This window comes from Chiloscyllium plagiosum, unplaced genomic scaffold (genome assembly GCF_037043375.1).
Source record: "Chiloscyllium plagiosum isolate Xiang-an unplaced genomic scaffold, Cpla_swu_hap1 HiC_scaffold_32, whole genome shotgun sequence".
Classification (NCBI taxonomy): domain Eukaryota; kingdom Metazoa; phylum Chordata; class Chondrichthyes; order Orectolobiformes; family Hemiscylliidae; genus Chiloscyllium; species Chiloscyllium plagiosum.
Window position 1 is genome coordinate 33779954 of NW_028270170.1, and position 20740 is coordinate 33800693.

Here is a 20740-nt window from a genome sequence, read left to right on the forward strand (position 1 = left end):
AATACAATTTACTTCTCAGACCAAAAATGAATTCAAGTGTTCCCTTACAAGACAATGGAATTCCTTTAGTAGGCACAAGTCACGAGGGTGAGCTGAAAATGTGTTGCTGGAAAAGCGCAGCAGGTCAGGCAGCATCCAAGGAACAGGAGAATCGACGTTTCAAGCATAAGCCCTTCCTTATTCCTGAAGAAGGGCTTATGCCCGAAACGTCGATTCGCCTGTTCCTTGGATGCTGCCTGACCTGCTGCGCTTTTCCAGCAACACATTTTCAGCTCTAATCTCCAGCATCTGCAGTCCTCACTTTCTCCTCAAAGATTTTAACCTACTGCGAATCCTCTTACAAGTCACAAGGGGCAAGGAAACAAAACTAGAGAGTTCAGCTCCTTAATTTCACTAGTAGCAGTATCCAGAACAAAATGGATTGGAGTAGATTTAATAAAATACTTGATCTGAACATGGGCTCAAAGCCTGCAGACATTATAGAAATACTATATGGAGATATAGTAAAATCCTGTTAACTAAAACAAGGAAACTTTTTTTGGGAAAATATGCACTGGGATGGTTGGGGGATGGGTAATTGATTGATGTAAACAGGTTTCCACCAGGAGTCTGATTAAACAAAAAAAAGTTAAAAGATAGCCGATCGCATTTGTGCTTCTTAAAAAAAATGCTTGCAGGGAAAGCAGTTTAACAAACTGCCCCTCAGCTTCTGAGGTGCCCTGACAAGGGAAGATTAAGGCCATGCAATCCACTCCAGAAATCCATTTGTTTGACTGAATCACCAACATGCGCACACACTCTTGAAAGAGAAAGACACAATTACTTTTAACAGAATACTCACCGAGGCTGGTTTAAAATGAAAGATGTTTCCAAAGGGATACCCACCCCCCACCCCCACTCCCCAAACAAAGATTGTCCCACAGAGGTCACATCGGCTTGCAACAAAACAATGCCACTCATGTCTTTGGGGACTTGGTTGAAAACCTTACTTAAAACTAAGACAGACAGTGGTTAGTTCATAACCACACTTTAAACTCAAGTGTCCTTTTCTAGATGGCTTACAGCTAAAGAAATCAGAAAATGACAGAGGCCCTATACAAAACCTTTACGTGGCAAGGAACTTGTCAGTAAGACCCCAGTGTAGAACTGCTCATCCTTTTGGGTGGGGAGATATTGGGGGGGGGGGGGGGGGGGGGGAGAGTGACTGGGGAGAAAAAAAAAGTATTCACAGTACAGAGGAATGGGGAGATATAATGAAATTTACAAAGAGTTTTTGAAGATGCCTATTTAGCCCCAAAGTAAGAAGGATATGCAACTCCAAATTTGTACAAAAAAGTGGAATTTTATTTAAAATGGGAAAACAAAAAAAAATGTTGAATATAGAAACAATTCTACTGATCTATAAATATAAAGACTTGTGATCGAATATGAAACTGAACACACCCAGTCGGAACAACCATTTAAAATACAAGCACTCAGTGCTCACTGGTTGAAAGTGGTGTGCACACTTTTTAAAAAAAAAGACATTTACGCATGTCATTGCATCTCTTTAACAATTCGGCGATCCGAATGACCTGGGACTGCTCAAAACATGCAGACACAAAGAAAACAAAAATCCTCAACTTTCAGTTCCTCAGGAGCATAAGATTAGAAACCAACCTCAATATTAAACAAGAGGGTTTTTTTTTCCAACGGGGAAAATAATCTGCAAAAACCAACATTTTTTTGTTGCAAATTACCTGCAGTTGTGTAAGGAGAAATACTTCGATTGAGGACAGAGAGAGAGAGAGAGAACCGGGCAGCAAGTTTTCATTGATTAAATCCTTGCTAATCTGCGATTTCTACACCACCCTCAACGATATGCCTTAATCGAATCAACTCCAAAAATGCTTCCACTGGGAGAAAATCTTTTAAAAAAGATCAGGTTTCAAGTCTAACTCCTTACTTTTTGTCTTCCCCGGATTTCCACTGGCAAGTCCAATCAGTGACAACTATAGTAACAAAAAAAAATTCAAGTAGAATCTTGTTTTTAAATACAAATATATAATTAAATTTTTTTACAAATGCTATTTACAGGTTTTATTACACCTTGGGAAATTATCCTAATGCAAACGTTAAGTAAAACATTTTCTTTTTTTTTAAAAAAAAAGGAGAGAGAAAAGAAGAAAGGAAATCCCGTGTTAAGTTCAGTCCCGCTCTCTCACACGGTGGTCTCACCGTGTTTACTGTTGGTGAGCCGAGTGTAGAACTTGCGCCACGAGTGTAAGGTCTTGCCTGACCAGATCCAAAAGCCCGAGGTGATGCCCACGATGAGGGTCATGAGATATTTGATCATGTACACCGTGAAGTCCGGGGTCATCCGGGGGTAGTAATGCAGGGGGCAGGGGATGGCGTAGCTCTTGCAAGTCTGACTGACCCAGCTCCTCTCCCACTGCTCCCTGAATGCTTGCTCGTAGAAGTAACAGGCGATGACGATGGTGGCGGGCACGGTGTAGAGCACGCTGAAGACGCCGATCCTCACCATGAGCTTCTCCAGCTTCTCAGTCTTCGTGCCGTCGTGCTTCATGATGGTGCGGATGCGGAAGAGCGAGACGAAGCCCGCCAGCAGGAAGGAGGTGCCGATGAACAAATAGACGAACAGGGGCGCCAACACGAAGCCCCGCAGCGGGTCCAGGCTGTTGAGACCCACGAAGCAGACCCCGCTGAGCAGGTCGCCGTCGATCTGCCCCATGGCCAGGATGGTGATGGTCTTGACCGCGGGCACCGCCCAGGCAGCCAGGTGGAAGTACTGAGAGTTGGCCTCGATGGCTTCGTGCCCCCACTTCATGCCCGCCGCCAGGAACCAGGTGAGGGACAGGATGACCCACCAGATGGAGCTGGCCATGCTGAAGAAGTAGAGCATCATGAAGAGGATGGTGCAGCCCTCCTTCTTGGTGCCCTGCACCACCGTGCGGTAGCCGTCCTCCGAGAACCTCTCGTTGCAGACCACCCGGTTGCCCAGCACGAAGCCGGCGATGTAGGCGATGGACACCATGGTGTAGCAGCCCGACAGGAAGATGATGGGCCGCTCGGGGTAGCGGAACCGCTGCATGTCCACCAGGTAAGTGGTGACGGTGAACAGGGTGGAGGCGCAGCACAGCGCCGACCAGATCAGGATCCAGATGCGGGCAAAGCGGATCTCCTGCTCGTTGAAGAACATGTAGCCGTCTGGCCGGGAGGGCTCGCAGGGCGCGGCGCACTCCTTCTCCCCCAGGAACTGGTAGTTGAGGTAGGAGGGCACCTTGAGGGCCCGCGGGCAGTGGAAGAAGGGTGGCTGGCGGTCAGAGCGGGGTGGCCTGGGGGTGCCCGGCTCCTGGGGGCTCAGGGTGGGCAGGCTGGTGACCAGAGCACCCCCTGGCCCTCCAGCCGCCCCGGCCCCTTCCTCCGAGTGGTTCTGGCCCACGCACAGTTGCTCGGTGCCGTGCACCGGGAAGTTCTCGCAGCGCAGCCGCTCCGGCCACTGGAAGCCGAACTTGTTCATCAGCGCCTCGCATCCCTGCCTGGCCCGCTCACAGATGGAGCGGCACGGCGGGATGGCCTGCTCGAGTACCGTGCACACCGGCGCGTACATCGAGCACAGGAAGAACTTGAGCTCCGGAGAGCACTGCACCTTGACCAGCGGGTAGAACTGGTGCACTTCGAGCCCCGCGTCCTCCTGGTTGGTGTGCCCCAGCAGGTTGGGCATGATGGTCTGGTTATAGGCGATGTCGGTGCACAGCGGGATGGAGATGGGCTGGCAGAAACCATGGTCCGGGATCGAGATGCCCCTCTCCCCCTGATACTGCCCCTTCCCTCTCTCGGAAACGCACAGCAGCAGCCAGACCACGGTCAGCAGCCCGCCCGGTAATACCTTCAAATGCATCCCTCCAGACTCGAATCCTCTCCCTGTACAATATTTTTTTTTAAAATCACAAGTGTCCTTCTATAGTGGCAAGTCTCAATCAATTCTGCAACATTTGGAAGCTTTGTCTTTTTTTTTGCAGAAGAAATTCCTTAGAAGGAAACTTAGAATGAGTCCACGCTGCTAAGTTAGCTCCACACTCTCACTCTCTCTCTCTCTCTCACAGAGACACTGGACTCACTCGCTGCGCCCCCGTTAAACGACTGTCTGACTTTTTCTTTGTGCAACTAACATCATCTCAATTACACCGTTTCAAGAGACCCACTGGCGGAGGCCGGGCGGATCCAGAAAGAAGAGGGGGAGGAGGACGAAACCTTGAAACAGACCCACTCTACATCCCACCCCCCCTCCACCCAAGGCAGCCAATCAGCTTAAAAATTGACGACCAGCCCTCAGGGCAGGATTGGCTAACCGCAACATAATGATCTCAGTAATTAGATGCCAAACTATACCACCTTCACTTAAAGCGGCAGCGTGCTGAAGGAAGTGTACTGTGTGGCTTTGACAACAGCCCTCCCGATTGTTGCCATTTATATAAGAGGCTGCTTGGGCTCGAAAAAGAGTTTAGTCGAAATGTCTCGGAGAGAGAGAGAGAGACAGCGAAAAAAGAAGCGCACAAAAACTTTTTTTTTAAGGAATCCCTCCTGCGACTAGTTTTCCAACTCTGCTTTCAATCTCCAGGGAATCTCTGCTTTTCAAACTTTTCAAATGTGGGAGAGGGCGCTGCAAATATTTCGCCTGCTTCCCCACACCAACTTTCATTTTTTTTTAAAAGAAATACATGTGCTATTTATCCAGAAGGGATTGAGCGCCGTCGAGCGAGTGTGCATCAAGGATAGGAGGGGAAAATTGGGAAGCGGAATGGGAGTGATTTTCCCAACAGGGTTTTAACAGGCGAGAAGTGGGGATATTTTCACTGGGAGACTTTGAGTGCGAGGCGAGAAACTGTGACTATGAGATAATATATTCAATAAAGAGTTTTGGAAGAGACTTAAAAAGAGTGGGGAGGTGCGAGAATACGCGGCCACATGGAAGAGTCGAGGAAATAGGTATAGATGTCTATTGTCTATTTAAGGCGAAATCAGATGTGTGCGTGAAGAAGAGGGATAAGTTGGATCATAAAACGAAGTGAAGGAAGGTAGGAGGAAGCTGGTGTGGAACCTATACATCACATGACATGTTCCTTTGATAAACTACATAAATCCATCTAAAATACGATTAGATTGAATACTATTTCCCAGTTTAAACCCTCCCAGTTTAAAAATATGCGGTAAATTCTTCTGTAAGTATACGATTAAAAACACATTTGCAATATTAGTGGTGTGTAATTAATACTTATAATACTGAACACTCTCAGATTTTGGCGTGGAAAACAGCATGTTGTGTGAGAATTGCAGCCACATTTTTACTGAAGAAGCCTCACTGTAAAACCTCTGCAAGCCCTTTAGGAATTTTTTAGACAGGGCTTCAAACACGAACTGCAACCTATAAATCTAGGTACATTACTTATGTGCATCTGATTTATATCAAGTAAATGCATGCGTTAGATCTGGAATTTTTGCATTAAGGTATTTGATAGCAGTTCCTGATCAGCAGATTTCTTTGAATCAGTTTAAAGTTATCTGGACTTTTTGAAGCGTAAAGAAATTCAGAAGGCCATTTGATTGCACTCAAGAGGACCTGCTGCAATATAGATTATCGACTCAAATAAAAACCCAAGCTGCAGAAGCAGACACATGTCGCTGCCAACATTTCAATGGCTTACCTTCACCAGATGTTTGGTGGAAATCCTATTTACATGTTGAACCAGGATTTAAACTGCACCACTGGCCCAGTTACAGTGACATAGCAGGAACAACTCTGAGGAAATTCGGACTAGTGGTGTTGCATTTGGGCAGGACCAATAGTCAGAATAGCACAGAAATATCCTAGCTGAAATATGAGTCTTTTCTTTCTCTTTCAGACACTGTTTCTTGCCTGAATCTTTTGCTTTCAAAGGCTGAGAATAGACATGCGTTTATAAAAAATAATGCAAGTCCACACCATTTAACACTGAACCAATTGCTATGTCTACGGTGCAAGTTCAAAACAAAGTTATATCTGCAGTACATGTGAAATGGAGGCTGCATTTCATTAAGTGGCTACATCTGAGCAAGCAGTCAGTTTGAACCCAAATTGTTTTGTGTGAACACGGTTTTGGAGATCCCACTGGTTCAAATGACCAATCTGCCCATTGTGTCTTTCTGTCAGTTCTAGCATTTATTTTAGACTTTCAACAGCCTGGTTTCTAAATCTTTTTAGAAGTCTGATGGTTCATAAACAAAAAGAGATTTTTTAAAAAAAACTCAATTTCCATTCCATTTCTGCTTTTACCCAGAGTTCTTGGAAGAAAGTTTAGAACTCCAAACCTTCCTTTCCAGTGTCATAGGCCCCGCATCCAGCAGGGTGAACATTTCTTCAAAGTTACATGGCCATTCTCTCCTCAAAACATTTTTATTTAAAATGATATTGAAGTGATCATTTCTATAACTTTTCTTTCACTTCTCAATTGCTAGATTTTTAATCCAAAACACGTCATGGCAAAACATTACATTTGAAGTTAATCCACACTCAAGAGACTCATTAAACAATCTCTCCATCTCTCTAAGTTTGCCTGAACAGTTAATATATTTCCTTCACAGCATTGTCTCTTTTCCTCACTACTCTTTAGGAACATGAGCTGGTCATTCAGATGATAGAAACTTCTGTCATTTGCTTAGATTACAGAAGATCCATATTTTAATTCATCTACCCAGCTTGGATCCCTAACCTTTATTAACCTTGCTTAACAAAATAGATTGTCCCCTTGTCTTCCACCTCTAAAAAGGCGTTTTTCCCTTCACAGCAAAATTCTACTTCCGATAATATTCTGAGTTTACTAAAGGAACCTTTCCCTAAGATCCATTTGTTTAGTTGGCAAAGATACTCCTTGTATAAAAGTTCTGAGCTCAAAACAACGTTTTTCCAACCTCCTCACTCAAGTCAGCTGCCCTGCTTCCCTTCCTCTCTGACACTTTTCTTACCATTGGTCTTACCTCGGGTTCTTAACTGGCACCACCATCAGCAACCAAGTCTAAGTCCCATGCCATCTCAGGGAAACTATGGTGAGATTAAGTGTTCCTGTCCACAACCTGTGGTTCAGAGTCTGTTCCAAGGACAAAGCAGCAGCATTGGGTGAAAGCCAAATGTTAAGACTAGCAGCGCAAACAGCATCAGGGAATTGGAATTGGAACAGCATTAAACATCCATTGAAATGGCAAATCAACTATTGTACAAAGTTCATGATTCAAAGTTTCATTTGCTACCACAAGGAGATAGCACGTGCGTTTCAACAATGGCCTGGCTCACTGTTGCTTATATTCATCCAGTTCTGTCATCCAGTTCAGTGAATGAACATTTGGAGGGTTTACTCTTTTGTTAGCAAAACTGGCATTCATTGCCTCTCCTTTAATGCCCTTGAGAAGGTGTTGGTGTGGTGCAGTCCATGTGATGCAAGTAAACCTACAGTGCTGTTAGGGAGGTAGTACCAGGTAGTTGGATTCAGTGACAGTGAAGGGATAACAATATAGTTTGAAGTCCAGATGATGTATGATGTGGATGAAACTTTGCAAGTGGTGGTGTTCCCATTCATCTGCTGCTCCTCCTCTTTTAAGTCACAAGCTTGACATCGAGGAACACCTTGGTGAGTTGTTTTGCAGTGTGTCTTGCAGATGGTACACATGATTGCCACAGTGTGCCAGCTTTGGGAGGAGTGAGTGTTTAAGTTGATAAAGAGGGGCTGTCAAGCAGACTGCTTTGTCTTGAATTGTATGGAGCTTTTAGAGCGTTGTTGGAACTTTACTCCTTCACACAGGCGTTGAGTGATCCTTCACAATTCTGAATTGAGTCTTGCAGGTGGTATATATGCTTTGGGTTGTCAGGAGGTGTGTTACTCATCATGAAATTCCAGCTTCTGACCTGTTGTAATCATTGTATTTATATGGGCAGATCAGTTAACTTTCCAGTCAAGGGTCTCCTCCAGGATGTTAATTGTAGAGGATTCAGTGATGATGATGTTCAGTGTAAAGAAGAAATAGTTAAATTTCCTCTTGTTAGACATGATAATTTCTTAGCAGTCATGTTGCACAGATGTTATTTTCCTCCTATCTCTTGAAGGTTGAATGTTGTATTGATTTTGTTACATCCTCATAGGGTGAGGATTCAGCATCTCATAAATTTTAACTGAACATTGTGCAACCATCAGCAAACATCTCCACTTTTGATGTTATAGTGCAAAAAGCAATTAATGAATCAGGAGAAAATGACTGGGTCTGCAGCACTACCCGAAGGAACTCCTGTAATGATATCCTGGAGCTGAGATTACTGCACCTCAATAAACACAATCATCTTAATCAGTTTTTTTCTGATTCCCATTAAGTTTTAATTTGTTAGAGCTCCTAATGTCACAGACAAATGCTAGCTTGTTATCAAGGATAGTCACTGTCACCTCACCTCTGGAATTCAGCCTTTCTGTCCAAGATTACACCAATGATATAATGAGCTATACACTGCTCCAAACTTCAGGCTTGTAAATGATGATGCACGTGTCACATAGAATGGCTAGTGGGGTGATGGCAATATATTAGCAGACTGGTGGCCATGCTAAGCAGGAATTAAGTGATACTTTATTTCCCATTTAGGCATATAGTCTTGTTCCAGTATATAAGATTACACACCTCCTCGTATGAATAATTTGAAGGAGTTGGTTCCCCTCTTCTACTGTCACTTTCTGGGAATCTAACCTCTTGCTGATGTTTTCATCCAACATCCTCTCATCTTCTTTAATCAGTTGGCAATTACTTGCAAACTAGCTTGATAAATGTTGGCAGGCTATTTAACTGCAGAAATCCATTCTGAATCAAACAGTCTATTAATTCATGTGGGCTCTGCTTCCTCCCAATTCAGTAATCCCTCTGCCCATAGCTATAACAACCTGCCTTGGCTCAATTACGTTAGCATAGGTCATGGATTAAGGCTTAGAAATGTACAGATTGTAATTGAATACCAGAAGTGTCTTCTTAAAGTTGAAGGTCATTTTTCCTATTTATTTCTGTGTCTTAGGTTATAGATCTGCTAGCTATTAAGGTTACAAAACTTTTCAATTACTTTTCATCATTTAAACATTGTAACTCAAACTGATCCAACTCTACCTTGCTCCCATCCTGCTCTGCTAGTTCCTGCCACTGAATCCATAAAATGAACATGCCACAAGTCAGTTATATTGCCCCCACTAAAATACTTACAATAGAAATACTTTTTAAGTTGGATAAATAGATCATACTTATAATACATTTTGTAATTAATCATTACATATTTCCTTATGGAACACAAAATCCAGAGATTAGAGACTATTCAGAGATTCACATGGGTATGTACACAAAATTACTTCAGTGGACTGGCTTCAGGTTTTTCTCTTGCCACATAGTTCATCATAGAAACACTATACTTTTGGGATAGGATTTCAGCAGATGTCAGTGCAGCACCAGTCACAAAATATTGTACAACCATGGTCTTACATTGTGCTTACAGCAGAGTCATAACAGTATGAAAGTTACATCTGGAGGGGTTTGTTCTACGTAGCAATATGGTACCCATTACAGAATGGATGCAACTCAGGTCAAAGTGAACTGGACAGAATGTGATGCCCAATGTTTCAACAGAGAGGTTCACTGCTGAATGATCATTCCCAAAAAGTATTAAAGTTATCTGCCAATGTCAGCTTCTGTTTTTTTCAATTTAACCTCCAGGAGGTTTGTATCAGGTGTTTCTAGTTGCCTGAATCTTTTGCTTTCAAAACCTGCACAAACCAGTTGGGAATAGACTGGTGTTTGTAAAGCACAATGCAAGTTTCCACCATTCAGACGGAACCAGTTGCTGTGTCTATTGTGCAAGTCCAAAACAGAATTAAATTTGCAGTTCAAATGGAATAGAGTTTCAGTTTTATTAAATGGCTACATTTAAGCAAAGTAAGTCAGTCTGAACTCAAATTGTTTACTATGAATGCAGTGCTGGAGATTCAAGAGAATGACCAGTGTAAAGTGTTAATGTCTTTTGGTGAGAAATAAATATTATTGCGGAAATAACACACTGCACATTAACAATAGTCTTTAATAAGGCACATTGTAACCAATCTAGTAAGTCACAACCCTCATGATTGAGGTTGGAGTTTCAGGATAGTATCACATTCAGATTCTGGTCTGAGATTTGTCAGAATTTGGGCACAAAGTTACATGGGTCTAGGGTTGCTTGTTTGATTTTCCAGTTGAAATAGGATTAAAGGGATAAGAAACATCGGAAAGGAAAGTAATATAAAATGCCCATAATTTTCATAACTTAAACACCTTCTTCTCCATTCGCCCAACCATTTCAGTAGAGGGAGGAAATATTTCTTGCTGTGATATTGAGATCCAACTATTCAAGGAATCTACAGTTTAACTGGGGATCCATACTGAGTGAACTTATCCACCTGAGGTGAGGTGACTAGCAGTTGGTTTACCATAACTGGGTTCAGTGTGTCTGGGCTAAAAACAGTATTCCTCAAACAAGTGCATACATGAAGTCAAGTGATTTGAGATCCCAGCATAAGTTCCAGAGGAGGTCAGAATATAAAGAGAAAGGATCAGAAATGGAAGAACAACAGTCTTAAGAGAAACATGAGTTCAGCTCATTAGAGTGCCATAATTTATAATTTCGAAGAAAAAGTTATGGATTCAAGTTCCACTGTACTAATTATGGACAAAATCTAGACTGACACCCTTGCGCAGAACTGAAAGATGTTAGTCCCAAAAGTGCCATATTGACAGTGAGATAGTAAATGGTAATCCATTCGCTCAGCTGGATGGAAAAGGTCCTACTACACTATTCGAGTTATCTCCAGTATCCTGATCAATAGTTAATCCACAACTAACATAACAAAACCAAATAATCTAATAATGTATTTTATTGTTGTTCTTGGAGCCTTGCTGTGCACACATTGACTGTCACATTTTCCTACATACAGCATGTTGAAAGCATTTAATTGGCTGTAGGTCATTCTGAGATTGTAAAGTGTGCTTTATGGCTTTTACCTTTTTTTTGAACAAACAGCAATTATTATATTCTAAAAGCAACAATTATTTGAGACTTTTGAATGTAGTAAAAGATAGAAAATGTATTTTAATCTCATTCCATCGTCAGAAGTATGCTTTCCTTTATTGGTCAGAGCATTGAGTATTGGAATTTGGAGGTAATGTTGCTGTTGTACAGGACATTGGTTAGGCCACTTTCGGAATATTGCGGGCAATTCTGGTCTCCTTCCTATCAGAGGGATATTGCGAAACTTGAAAGGGTTCAGAAAAGATTTACAAGGATGTTGCCAGGGTTGGAGAATTTGAGCTATAGGGAGGGGCTGAAGAGGCTGGGGCTGTTTTCCCTGGAATGTTGGAGGCTGAGGGGTGACCTTATAGAGGTTTATAAAATCATGAGGGCATGAATAGGATAAATAGACAAGGTTTTTTCTCTGATGTGGGGGAGTCCAGAACCAGACGGGAATAGGTTTAGGGTAAGAGGGGAAAAATTTAAAAGGGACGTAAGGGACAACATTTTCACACAGAGCGTGGTGTGAATATGGAATGAGCTGCCAGAGGACGTGGTGGAGGCTGGTACAATTACAGCATTTAAAAGGCATCTGGATGGGTATATGAATAGGAAGGATTTAGAGGGATATGAGCCAAGTGCTGGAAAATGGGACTAGATTAGGTTGGGATATCTCATTGGCATGGATGAGTTGGACTGAACATGTGTTTCCATGCTGTACATTTCTATGACTCAAAGTAATAGGCACATTTAACAGTAACAATTTTAACTGTGTAAAAAGTCCCAGTAATTTTCACAAAGACAAAATGAAAAATAAATGCAGGAACAGTGAAGATGTTGTTATGAGGACTAGTCAAAAGGTTGGTGAAAGGGGGGTTTTTAGAGTGGTAGCAGAGTTCCAAAGGAAGTGAGAGAAGTAGTTGTGGAGAGAGTTATCAAATGGGAAACTAGACCATGGGGCTGCTTTGGCTGCAGGCACTGGTAACTCAATCATGGTAAACCCTATAAATCTATAAGTGATATTATATTTGGTTTGTTAGGCTAGTGCCGTTTTAGTGGTCTAAGAAAACCACACTGGTGGATGGACTGGACTGGCTGAATGGCTTGCTTTTGTGTCAGGATAAGTTGTTGACCCGAAGCATTAACTGTTTTGCTCTCTCCACAGATCCTGCCTTATGTTTTACAACATTCTCAGTTATTATTTCAGATTTTCAGCATCAGTGGTACTACATTTCTGTATTGATAAATAACAGCTATGAGATCAGATCATATAAAGCCACACAGATCCAAAGCATTTACTGCAGACAGAGTATGACTTGAGGCCAGACTGACTGTGTAATTTAAACCTTTCCAGCTGCATTTCACACCTTCCAGCTTCAGTTTCATACCAATGCTACAGTATAATTGGGCAATGAGTGACCATAGCACAATGATTGAATGTTACAGTCCCTTACTCCCACACTCAGGATGCCGGTGTTATCAGCTGAGGTGAGGTCCTGTGACTTCACATCGAATTTGGTAATCGATTTGACAGGTTCAATGGCAAGATGCCCAAATGCTTGTGGTTTGCTCATGATTTTCTCCGCATTCTGCATTCTTATAACCAACTGTTTACAAACTATTACTGCACTCATTTTAGATTATGTTATTGATCTCTAGGGAAGGAATGGCGGCTTTAAAAAACCTGAAGATCTTTACTTAAAAATATTAAATTAATTTTGCTGGGAGACTAAAGCTCACATTTCTGTAACACCATTCACAGCTAAAATACTTTCCTAGGAAGACAATTAAGTAATTTTTAAAAGCTGTCACTGTTGTAATGTGGGCATATGAAGATAGGAAGGTAGGCATGTACTGTTATCTCTGATGTATTGCTGGGATCCAGGCTAATGATAGCCTTTTTGTTCATGGCACAGTTATTTCTGTCACTGGTTGTATATATAAAGGCTATTACAAATGCAATACTAGCTATGGAATGTTAAGGACACTCCACTGTGACTCATCCCGATCTGGGCCTTTAGCTTGAAAAAGTTTCTTGTAAATCACCAAAACTTTGATTTTTTTGCACTAAAGCATATGCTGAAAATTATGATCTGCCACAAATTTTGGATGTGTAATTCTTTCATATCTGCCTTTATTCTCTTAGTTATTGATATAGTCATGTCTTGGTCTATTAAAAAAAAGCCTAATGTTGGTGGAACAGTGAAGTTTATGTAATTCAATAGCGAAATACTATGGATGCTGGAATTCTGCTGTAAAACAGAAAATGTTGAAAAATACTTAGATCACAATGTATCTATAAAGAAACAGTCAACAGTGCAGCTCGAAATTCTTTGATAGAAAATTTTAATAATGTAATCCACAATTGTCCCAACACCATGAATTCCCCAGGTGCTATTTGCTAACCAATTTATTTATAAATCCAAATTTAATATAACCCTTATATTTCAGTGTCACAGCTAAGACATAAGACGTGGGAGCAGAAATTAGGCCATTCAGCCCATCGAGTCTGCTCCACCATTCAATCATGGCTGATAGGTTTCACAACCCCATTCTCCTGCTTTCTTCCTGTAACCCTTGATCCACTCAACAATCAAGAACCTATATATCTTTATCTTAAATATACTCAATGACCTGGCCTCCACAGCTTTCTGTGTCAATGAATTCCACGTGTTCACCACTCTGTGGCTGAAGAATTTTCTCCTTATCTCCATTTTAAAAGGTTTTCCCTTTACCCTAAGGCTGTGCTCTTGGGTCCTAGTCTCTCCTACCAATGGAAACATCTTCCCAACATCCACTCTTCAGGCCATTCGGTAATCTGTATATTTCAATTAGATTCCCCCTTATTCTTCTAAACAACATCTTGTTTAGACCCAGAGTTCCCAAACGATCCTTATAATGTTAAGCTTTTCATTCCTGTGACCATTCTCGTGAACCTCCTCTGAACCCGGTCCAGGGCCAGTGCATCCTTCCTGAGATAAGGGGCCCAAAACTGTGCAAAATACTCCAAATGTGATCTGACCAGAGTCTTACACAGCCTCAGAAGTACATTTCTGCTTTTACATTCAAATCCTCTCCAAGTAAATGCCAGCATTGCATTTGCCTTCCCAACTATTGACACAACCTGCAAGTTTACCTTGAGAGAATCTTGTACCAGAAGTCCCAAGTTTCTTTGCATTTCAGGCCTCTGAATTTTCTCCCATCCAGAAAATTGTTTGGAATTCATATTACAGTGTGACAATTGTTTCGATTTTTGACGTGGAGGTAGGTATTTAACATGGAATTGTAGAAGAAAGGGAAGTTTATCTATACATATATATAAATAATAGTCAGAATAACATTGGCGTTTTCCCAATTATCCCCACCTTCTCCCTCACCCTGTTTGAAGGCTGCTGTCTTGCCTTCCCACATGTGCAATGTCATGGGGCTAACCTAAGGGGTAAGTATATTTTTGAAGTTTGTGTATGGCGTGCACTTCCTGTAAATGACACGCTTACTTCCTGTAATGCTTTGCTGATATCCCTGTAGTTATAAGACAGCGAACACTCCGATTCCTTGTGAATAATAATGGAGGGGTTTATGATTAGAAAACAATGCAGCATTGTTAAATTAACATAAAGGAAGACAGGGGAGCTAAGGAACTGGAGTTAGAATGACAGTGTTACGTCTGTTGGATACAGGTCCTGCTCTGTATTTATCCCTGTATATCAGGACTGTTACATACCCATCCTGTCTGTTGTTGTGATGCAGGGCAAACGGTTTGCAATGCCTCATCAATATTGCTAAGTTAGTTAAAATTCCCTTGGAATTGATTTGTTCTGGGCGGCGATGGGGTGTCTTCGTTATGTTATCTTTTTCTTCTTGTGACTTCCACCTTCACTTTGGTAAATAAACATTTAGAGGAGGTCTAAATAAAGTATTAGCTTCATTGGTAATAATCGGCCTTAATTATGATCAATGGTTCTCCACCTCCTTTTTTAAAAAAACTCAGCCTAATAGCAAGACACAATTCAGTTGATTTTTTTTCGCGAGGAATCGTTAGTCCTTGCCTCTTAATTGCACCTTCAGGAACAACAGAGTCAACAATAAGCTGCTTTCTTAGTTGGCACCTTTAAAAGCGCTATAATTCCTTCACAGGTCGTTGTTACAAACGTTGACGATTCGTTTTAAGATGGGGGGGGGGGGAGCACGAATGAATGTGAAATGTGGTGTTTGAAAGCTCTTGTTTCATGAATTTTCTTGACAAAAAAAAGAAAGAAAACACCGGAATTTAAAATCTGCAGAAACGCTGCATTTTCTTTTAATAAAGCGCAAAGTCTGTTGCGAATAAGCCATTGCCTGAGCAACTTAATTCAATCCTATTTATATCCTTTAGATTGGAATTAATCATTTCTGGAATTTGCCTCCAGGGGCTGGCTGTGTCCGGCTGGTTGGATCAGGAACGTTCTTGAATTTTAAAAGAAAAGTTTTTTTCCCAGACAGCTCATTGTGGCAAAGTTCGAATCCCGCGTGGAGCTCAGTAACGTATAAATTCCAACTCTTCTATTAAAATTTTGAGACCCAAAATAATGAAAGTAAGTTCAACGTGGAGTGAATTGGTGTTGCTGCAGCCGGGTTGAATTTTATTTGTTATTTTGTGATTTTTTTAAAAAAAAAAGGTTAAGAAAGTTTTTTTTTTAAGCAGACAGATTGGTGATCTGTAAGTCTCTGGGCTATTTGCTAGTCTAATTTGTTCGCTTCAAGTCTGCCAGCAGTGATGGTCCCACACTCGTTGTTAGTAGTAATTGAAACCATCGCGTTTTTTTTTTTCCCTTTCTCTCGGAGGCAGGGGGTGGGGGGGAGCAGAATGAAATAAACGGGGCGAATTCGATCCTTCAGTCGGAACCTCTTACAAGAAATATATGAAGGTATTTTGTTTTCCCTCTCATGATCTTAGCCAGTGATACAAAGGTCTCGTCCCCTATCGTTTCCGGATGATAGATTTCTGATCCGGCATGGGGTGGGAAGAGCAGGTTTTATTTAAAGGGGCATGCCAGCTGTGGCTTTACCGACAAAAAAAAAGCCTTTTCTCCAGCTCAGTCCCTGTTAAAATACCTTCACCAGCAAATCATTTCACACAGAAAAGTTGTCACACGGCCGTGAGCTAACTTGATTTGGAGATGTCTGTGTTGGACTGGGGTGTACAAAGTTAAATAGCACACACTGACACCAGGTTATGGTCCAACGGGTTTAATTGGAAGCACTACCTTTCCGAGCGCTGCTCCTTCACCAGGTGGCTGATGAAGGCCTTATGCCCAAAATGTCAATTCTCCTGCTTCTCAGATGTTGCCTGACCTGCTGTGCTTTTCCAGCACCACACTCTGAACTCTTGAACATGTATCTGTTGGCCCAGAGTTAGGGATACTGCCCCAGAACCACAAGAGTTCCCTCTAACTTGCATTTGTATAGCGCCTTTCACAATCTCCAAACTTATTGTGGGAGCTCATGGCCAATGATTTGTTCCTGTATGGTACCCACCACTGTGAAGACAGCACTTTTGTGCAGCAAAATTTGAACAAATGATAATGAGGTAAATATTGAATGATCCCCACTAACCCCCATGAACTCCCAGGTACCTCCCCCTGCAAATGGAAAAGATGCAAACTCTGCTGCTACACCCACCCCTCTCACCTCCATCCAAGGCCCCAAACAGTCCTTCCAGGTGAGACAGAGGTTCACCTGCCTCTCCTCCAACCTAGTTTCCTGCATCAGGTGCTCCTGGTGTGGTCTTCTCTACATCGGGGAGACCGAATGTAAACTTAAGGAATGACTCACTGAGCATCTCAGCCAGGCCCGCAGGGGCCAACCTGACCTCCCAGTCACTGCTCATTTTAATTCCCCTTCCCACTCCCTTTCCCACATGACCATCCTTCGCCTCCACCATTGCCACCGTGAACCAAACTGCAAATTGGAGGAACAACACCTCATTTTATGCCTGGGCAGCCTACAGCCTGGAGGACTCCACATTGAGTTCTCCAAATTCAAATAACCTCCCTTCCCAGTCCCTGCCACTCCCTGCCGCCAACTGGATTCATTCCTTCCACTGACCAACCAGGTTGTACTCTCTACTTGACTTCAGCCATCCCCACTTCACCAACCTGCCTCTCGCCACCTTTATCTGCAGCTCCCCTTACTCCCACCTCCAGTCCTGAAGAAGGGTTACACCCAAAACATTGAGTTCTCCCCCTCCTGATGCCTCCTGACTTGCTGTGGTCTTCCAGCCTCCTGCTTGTCTACCTTAGATTCCAGCACCTACAGGTTTTTTTTTGTCTCTTGATCAGTTATAGATTCACAGAGATGTACAGCACAGAAACACACCCTTCGGTCCAACTCGCCTAGCCCAACCAGCTATTCTAAATTAATCCATTCCCATTTGTCAGCATTTAGTCTGTATTCCTCTAAATCCTTGCTATTCCTATACTCATCCAGATGCCTTTTAAATGTTGTAATTGTATCCACCTCCACCACTTCCTCTGGCAGCTCATTCCACACACGCACCACACTCTGTGTGAAAGATTTGTCCCTTAGGTCCCTTTTAAATCTTTCTTAGTCATGAGGTAAATATTGGGAAGAAGGCATCTTTCACATCAAAAAAAACAAAAGAACTGCAGATGCTGTAAATCAGAAACAGCTGAAAAAAGACCTCAGGTCTGGCAACACCTATGGAGAGAAAGCAGCGTGTTCTGAATCATAGAACCTACAGTACAGATAGACGTCATTCAGCCTATTGAAGCTGCACTGACCCTCTGAAGAACATGCCATCCCCACCACTCTGCATTTACCATGGCTAGACCACACAACCCTGGGCACTGCGGGGCAATTTAGCATGGGGTCAATCCACCTAACCTGCATATCTTTGGACTATCCCACACAGATACGGGGAGAATGTATAAATTCCACACAGACGGTCACCCAAGGCTAGAATTGAACCAGGTCCCTGGCATTGTGAGGCAGCAGTGTAAACCACTATACTAACCCAGTGGGCCCAATGTTAACTCTATCTCCACAGATGCTGCCAGACCTGCTGATATTTTCCAGCAGTTTCTGATTTTATACGTTTCTCATCCTCTTGAGAGACAATTATCAGCCGCTGCAGTGCTCCCTTAGTGACACATTAGTTTTTTTTCTTCAAGCCAATGCAACAGGGCTGGAGCCCACAATCTTCTGATTCCACAGGCAGGATTGCTGCTATGGAACGTGAACTAACAAGTACTTGATTACTCACAAGGTTGGTGGACTGAGGGCAAGTTTGGCCAGAGGGATTGTGTCATAAGTGCATTGATCAGCTCTGAAACGACACTTAAATGCCTCCTGTCGACATTAAAAGTATTTTAAACTTGCATTTCTAAAACTCTTAGTTTTACTGTAGTCAGTTTAAGTCTGAAGAGTGTAAAACAATCTTCTCAAGGTGGTCTCACAGTGTCTGCCTGCATTCAATTCCCAATAAATTTACACCTGAAGCAGGTGACACAGCACAGCGTTGATGCAAAGTCAAAACCACTTCACTTTAATGTAGAACTACTCTGTAATAACAGTATTGGAATTCAAAGAATGGACCGCTTGCTCAAAGGCTCACTTAATTCACAAAAAAAGAAAGTGAGAGTTTGGAGTCCTCCACATTAGCATGTCTTGTCCAGCTGCCGAGCTTCCTAATAACGCAATATCTTAGGCACTTGTTCCGTATTTCTGAGTAAAATTGCTTGGGAAGGAGCAAAGTAACTGAGTTATGACTATTGTTATTTTCACAACCTCGGGAAATCGGATGCACATTACAGTCTCCTCAATCCTCTCAGAAGTGTAATCAATGTTGTAATATAAACACAACAGTGAATTTGAGCACAAGACACCACAAACAGTAATGAAATAAATTGGTGATATAATCAGATTTTATCAACACTGCACATGGGTTCTTGTGGTGCAGTGGTAGTCTCCCTGCCTCTGGACTGGGAGACCGAGCTTTAAGTCTCATCTGCTCCAGAAAACATCAATCAATAATGCAGGGTGTTTGAATTCTGACGGGATTTTCTTTTGTCTCTGTTAAAACCATTCTGCAGCAGAGGCTTCCACTCCACTGTGCATGGCACAGCCCTCAAACCTATCTGCCCCATTTCCTGTACTCGTGCTGTTCACCCCTTCCTTCCCATTCTGGAGTTGCAGCAGGATTTCCCTTGTTCTCATCTTCCACATTCCTCACCATTTTCTTCTTTGACTAATACAATGTCATTAACAAACATATCTTTCCTTCCCTTTCTCTATGAATACTATGAAGAATCATTCCTTCGAAAACACTCTGGTCCATTTCCCATCATCATATCACCCACCCCAGTGCACCTTGCCTTGCAAGCTCAGAGATACAGTACTCACTTTTTTACCTCCTTGCATCTTCCCTACCAGGTCTAAAAATTTCTTCCAGGTGAGAGGAGAATTCACTTGTTTTTCCTTTAATATAATGTACAGTATTCACTGCTCAAAGTGTAGTTTTCTTCTGCACTGGGAAGAGAAATTAGATAGTCACATTGCTGAACACTTCAGTTTTCTGTCAAACATGACCTGGAGTTTTCTAGTACTTGTCATTTTAACTTTCCACTCTAAGTTGACCACAAAAATTCCGTACCCTTCTTCAAAATTGGACATACACATCGGTCGACACTCAAGGCTTCGATTTAGTGCTTCATTTGAAACACAAGTGCTACGGCACACCTTCAGCCCTGTGCTGATGTGTCAACCTAGATTCTGTGTTCAAGTCCTTGGAGTGGGGATGGGATTGCACAACCTTCTAACTCAAAGGTGCTAGTACAGTGACTGAGTCAGAGTAAACAAAAAAATTGTACAGCTTCAGGTTAAGCTATTCCTAATGGAACAAGATTGATCTGTACCTGCTGAAAAACTTTGTTTGCACAATGGAAAATATTTCAAAAAGTAATGTCCTTCAGATTCAGAGCTTCATCTGAAATTGGGAATTTAGACTTGTTTTTGGTGTACCTTACATAATATCCACCCATCAGTAAATGGAAAATTGTTTACACTACCAGAAATATATTTCCAATGTCCAGAGTTGGACAGCAAACATTAATTTGTAAAATATATCCTAGGAAACCAAATTTATCAAGGGTGTTTTAATATTACTATGTTGTGGTACTGAGTAACTTTCTCCAGCTTTATCTGTAGATACAACAAGGGCACATGTTGTACAACTCCTGGTGTAGCATCAGGAGTTTCTGTAGGAATCTCACATAACTGACATGAATTTGGGCAAAGTAGCAGGAACCTTTAGGCACTGTGATGATGAGTGCACAAATATTCTACCCAGAGTCCTGATGGAGATTGGGAAGAGGATCTGCGTCTATAAGGCTCATGACTACACCAGGTAATTAGCTTATTCATTGAACCATAAGAGGGTGCTTTCATATGTTTTTGAATGGCCTGTGTGTTGATTGCACACAGCTCTACTGAATAGAGCTTCATTTAAAATGAATTTGTTCTTGGCTGTGGTCAACTTTAAGTTAATGACATTCCACAAGTAAGAGGATTTTCTGTTACTGCTGGAACTTTATGATGTTTTCTTGCATTCTTCAAGCTCACATCTCAAAAATGACATGGCACACCCGG

At 42.2% G+C, this 20740-nt stretch overlaps 1 protein-coding gene and 1 long non-coding RNA gene across 3 annotated transcripts in view; both read right to left on the reverse strand.

Moving 5' to 3' along the window:
• The window catches only part of LOC122539979 (uncharacterized), a 70475-nt gene extending 50684 nt beyond the window's left edge, over window positions 1–19791 (reverse strand). The window contains exons 1-2 of one of the 2 annotated variants that reach the window (XR_015752510.1): window positions 19746–19791; window positions 19496–19621 (exon numbers count right to left, since the gene is read on the reverse strand). This is a non-coding gene — a long non-coding RNA (uncharacterized LOC122539979). Of the gene's footprint in view, window positions 1–19495 lie in introns of both variants that reach the window. The other variant, XR_015752509.1, reaches the window with a different exon arrangement.
• On the reverse strand, window positions 1296–5251 carry LOC122539978 (frizzled-2). Its single transcript, XM_043675225.2, has one exon. It carries the CDS (start codon window positions 3899–3901, stop codon window positions 2201–2203), a length of 1701 nt encoding a protein of 566 aa, XP_043531160.1. The 5' UTR covers window positions 3902–5251; the 3' UTR covers window positions 1296–2200.
• Window positions 19792–20740: the final 949 nt, after the last annotated feature.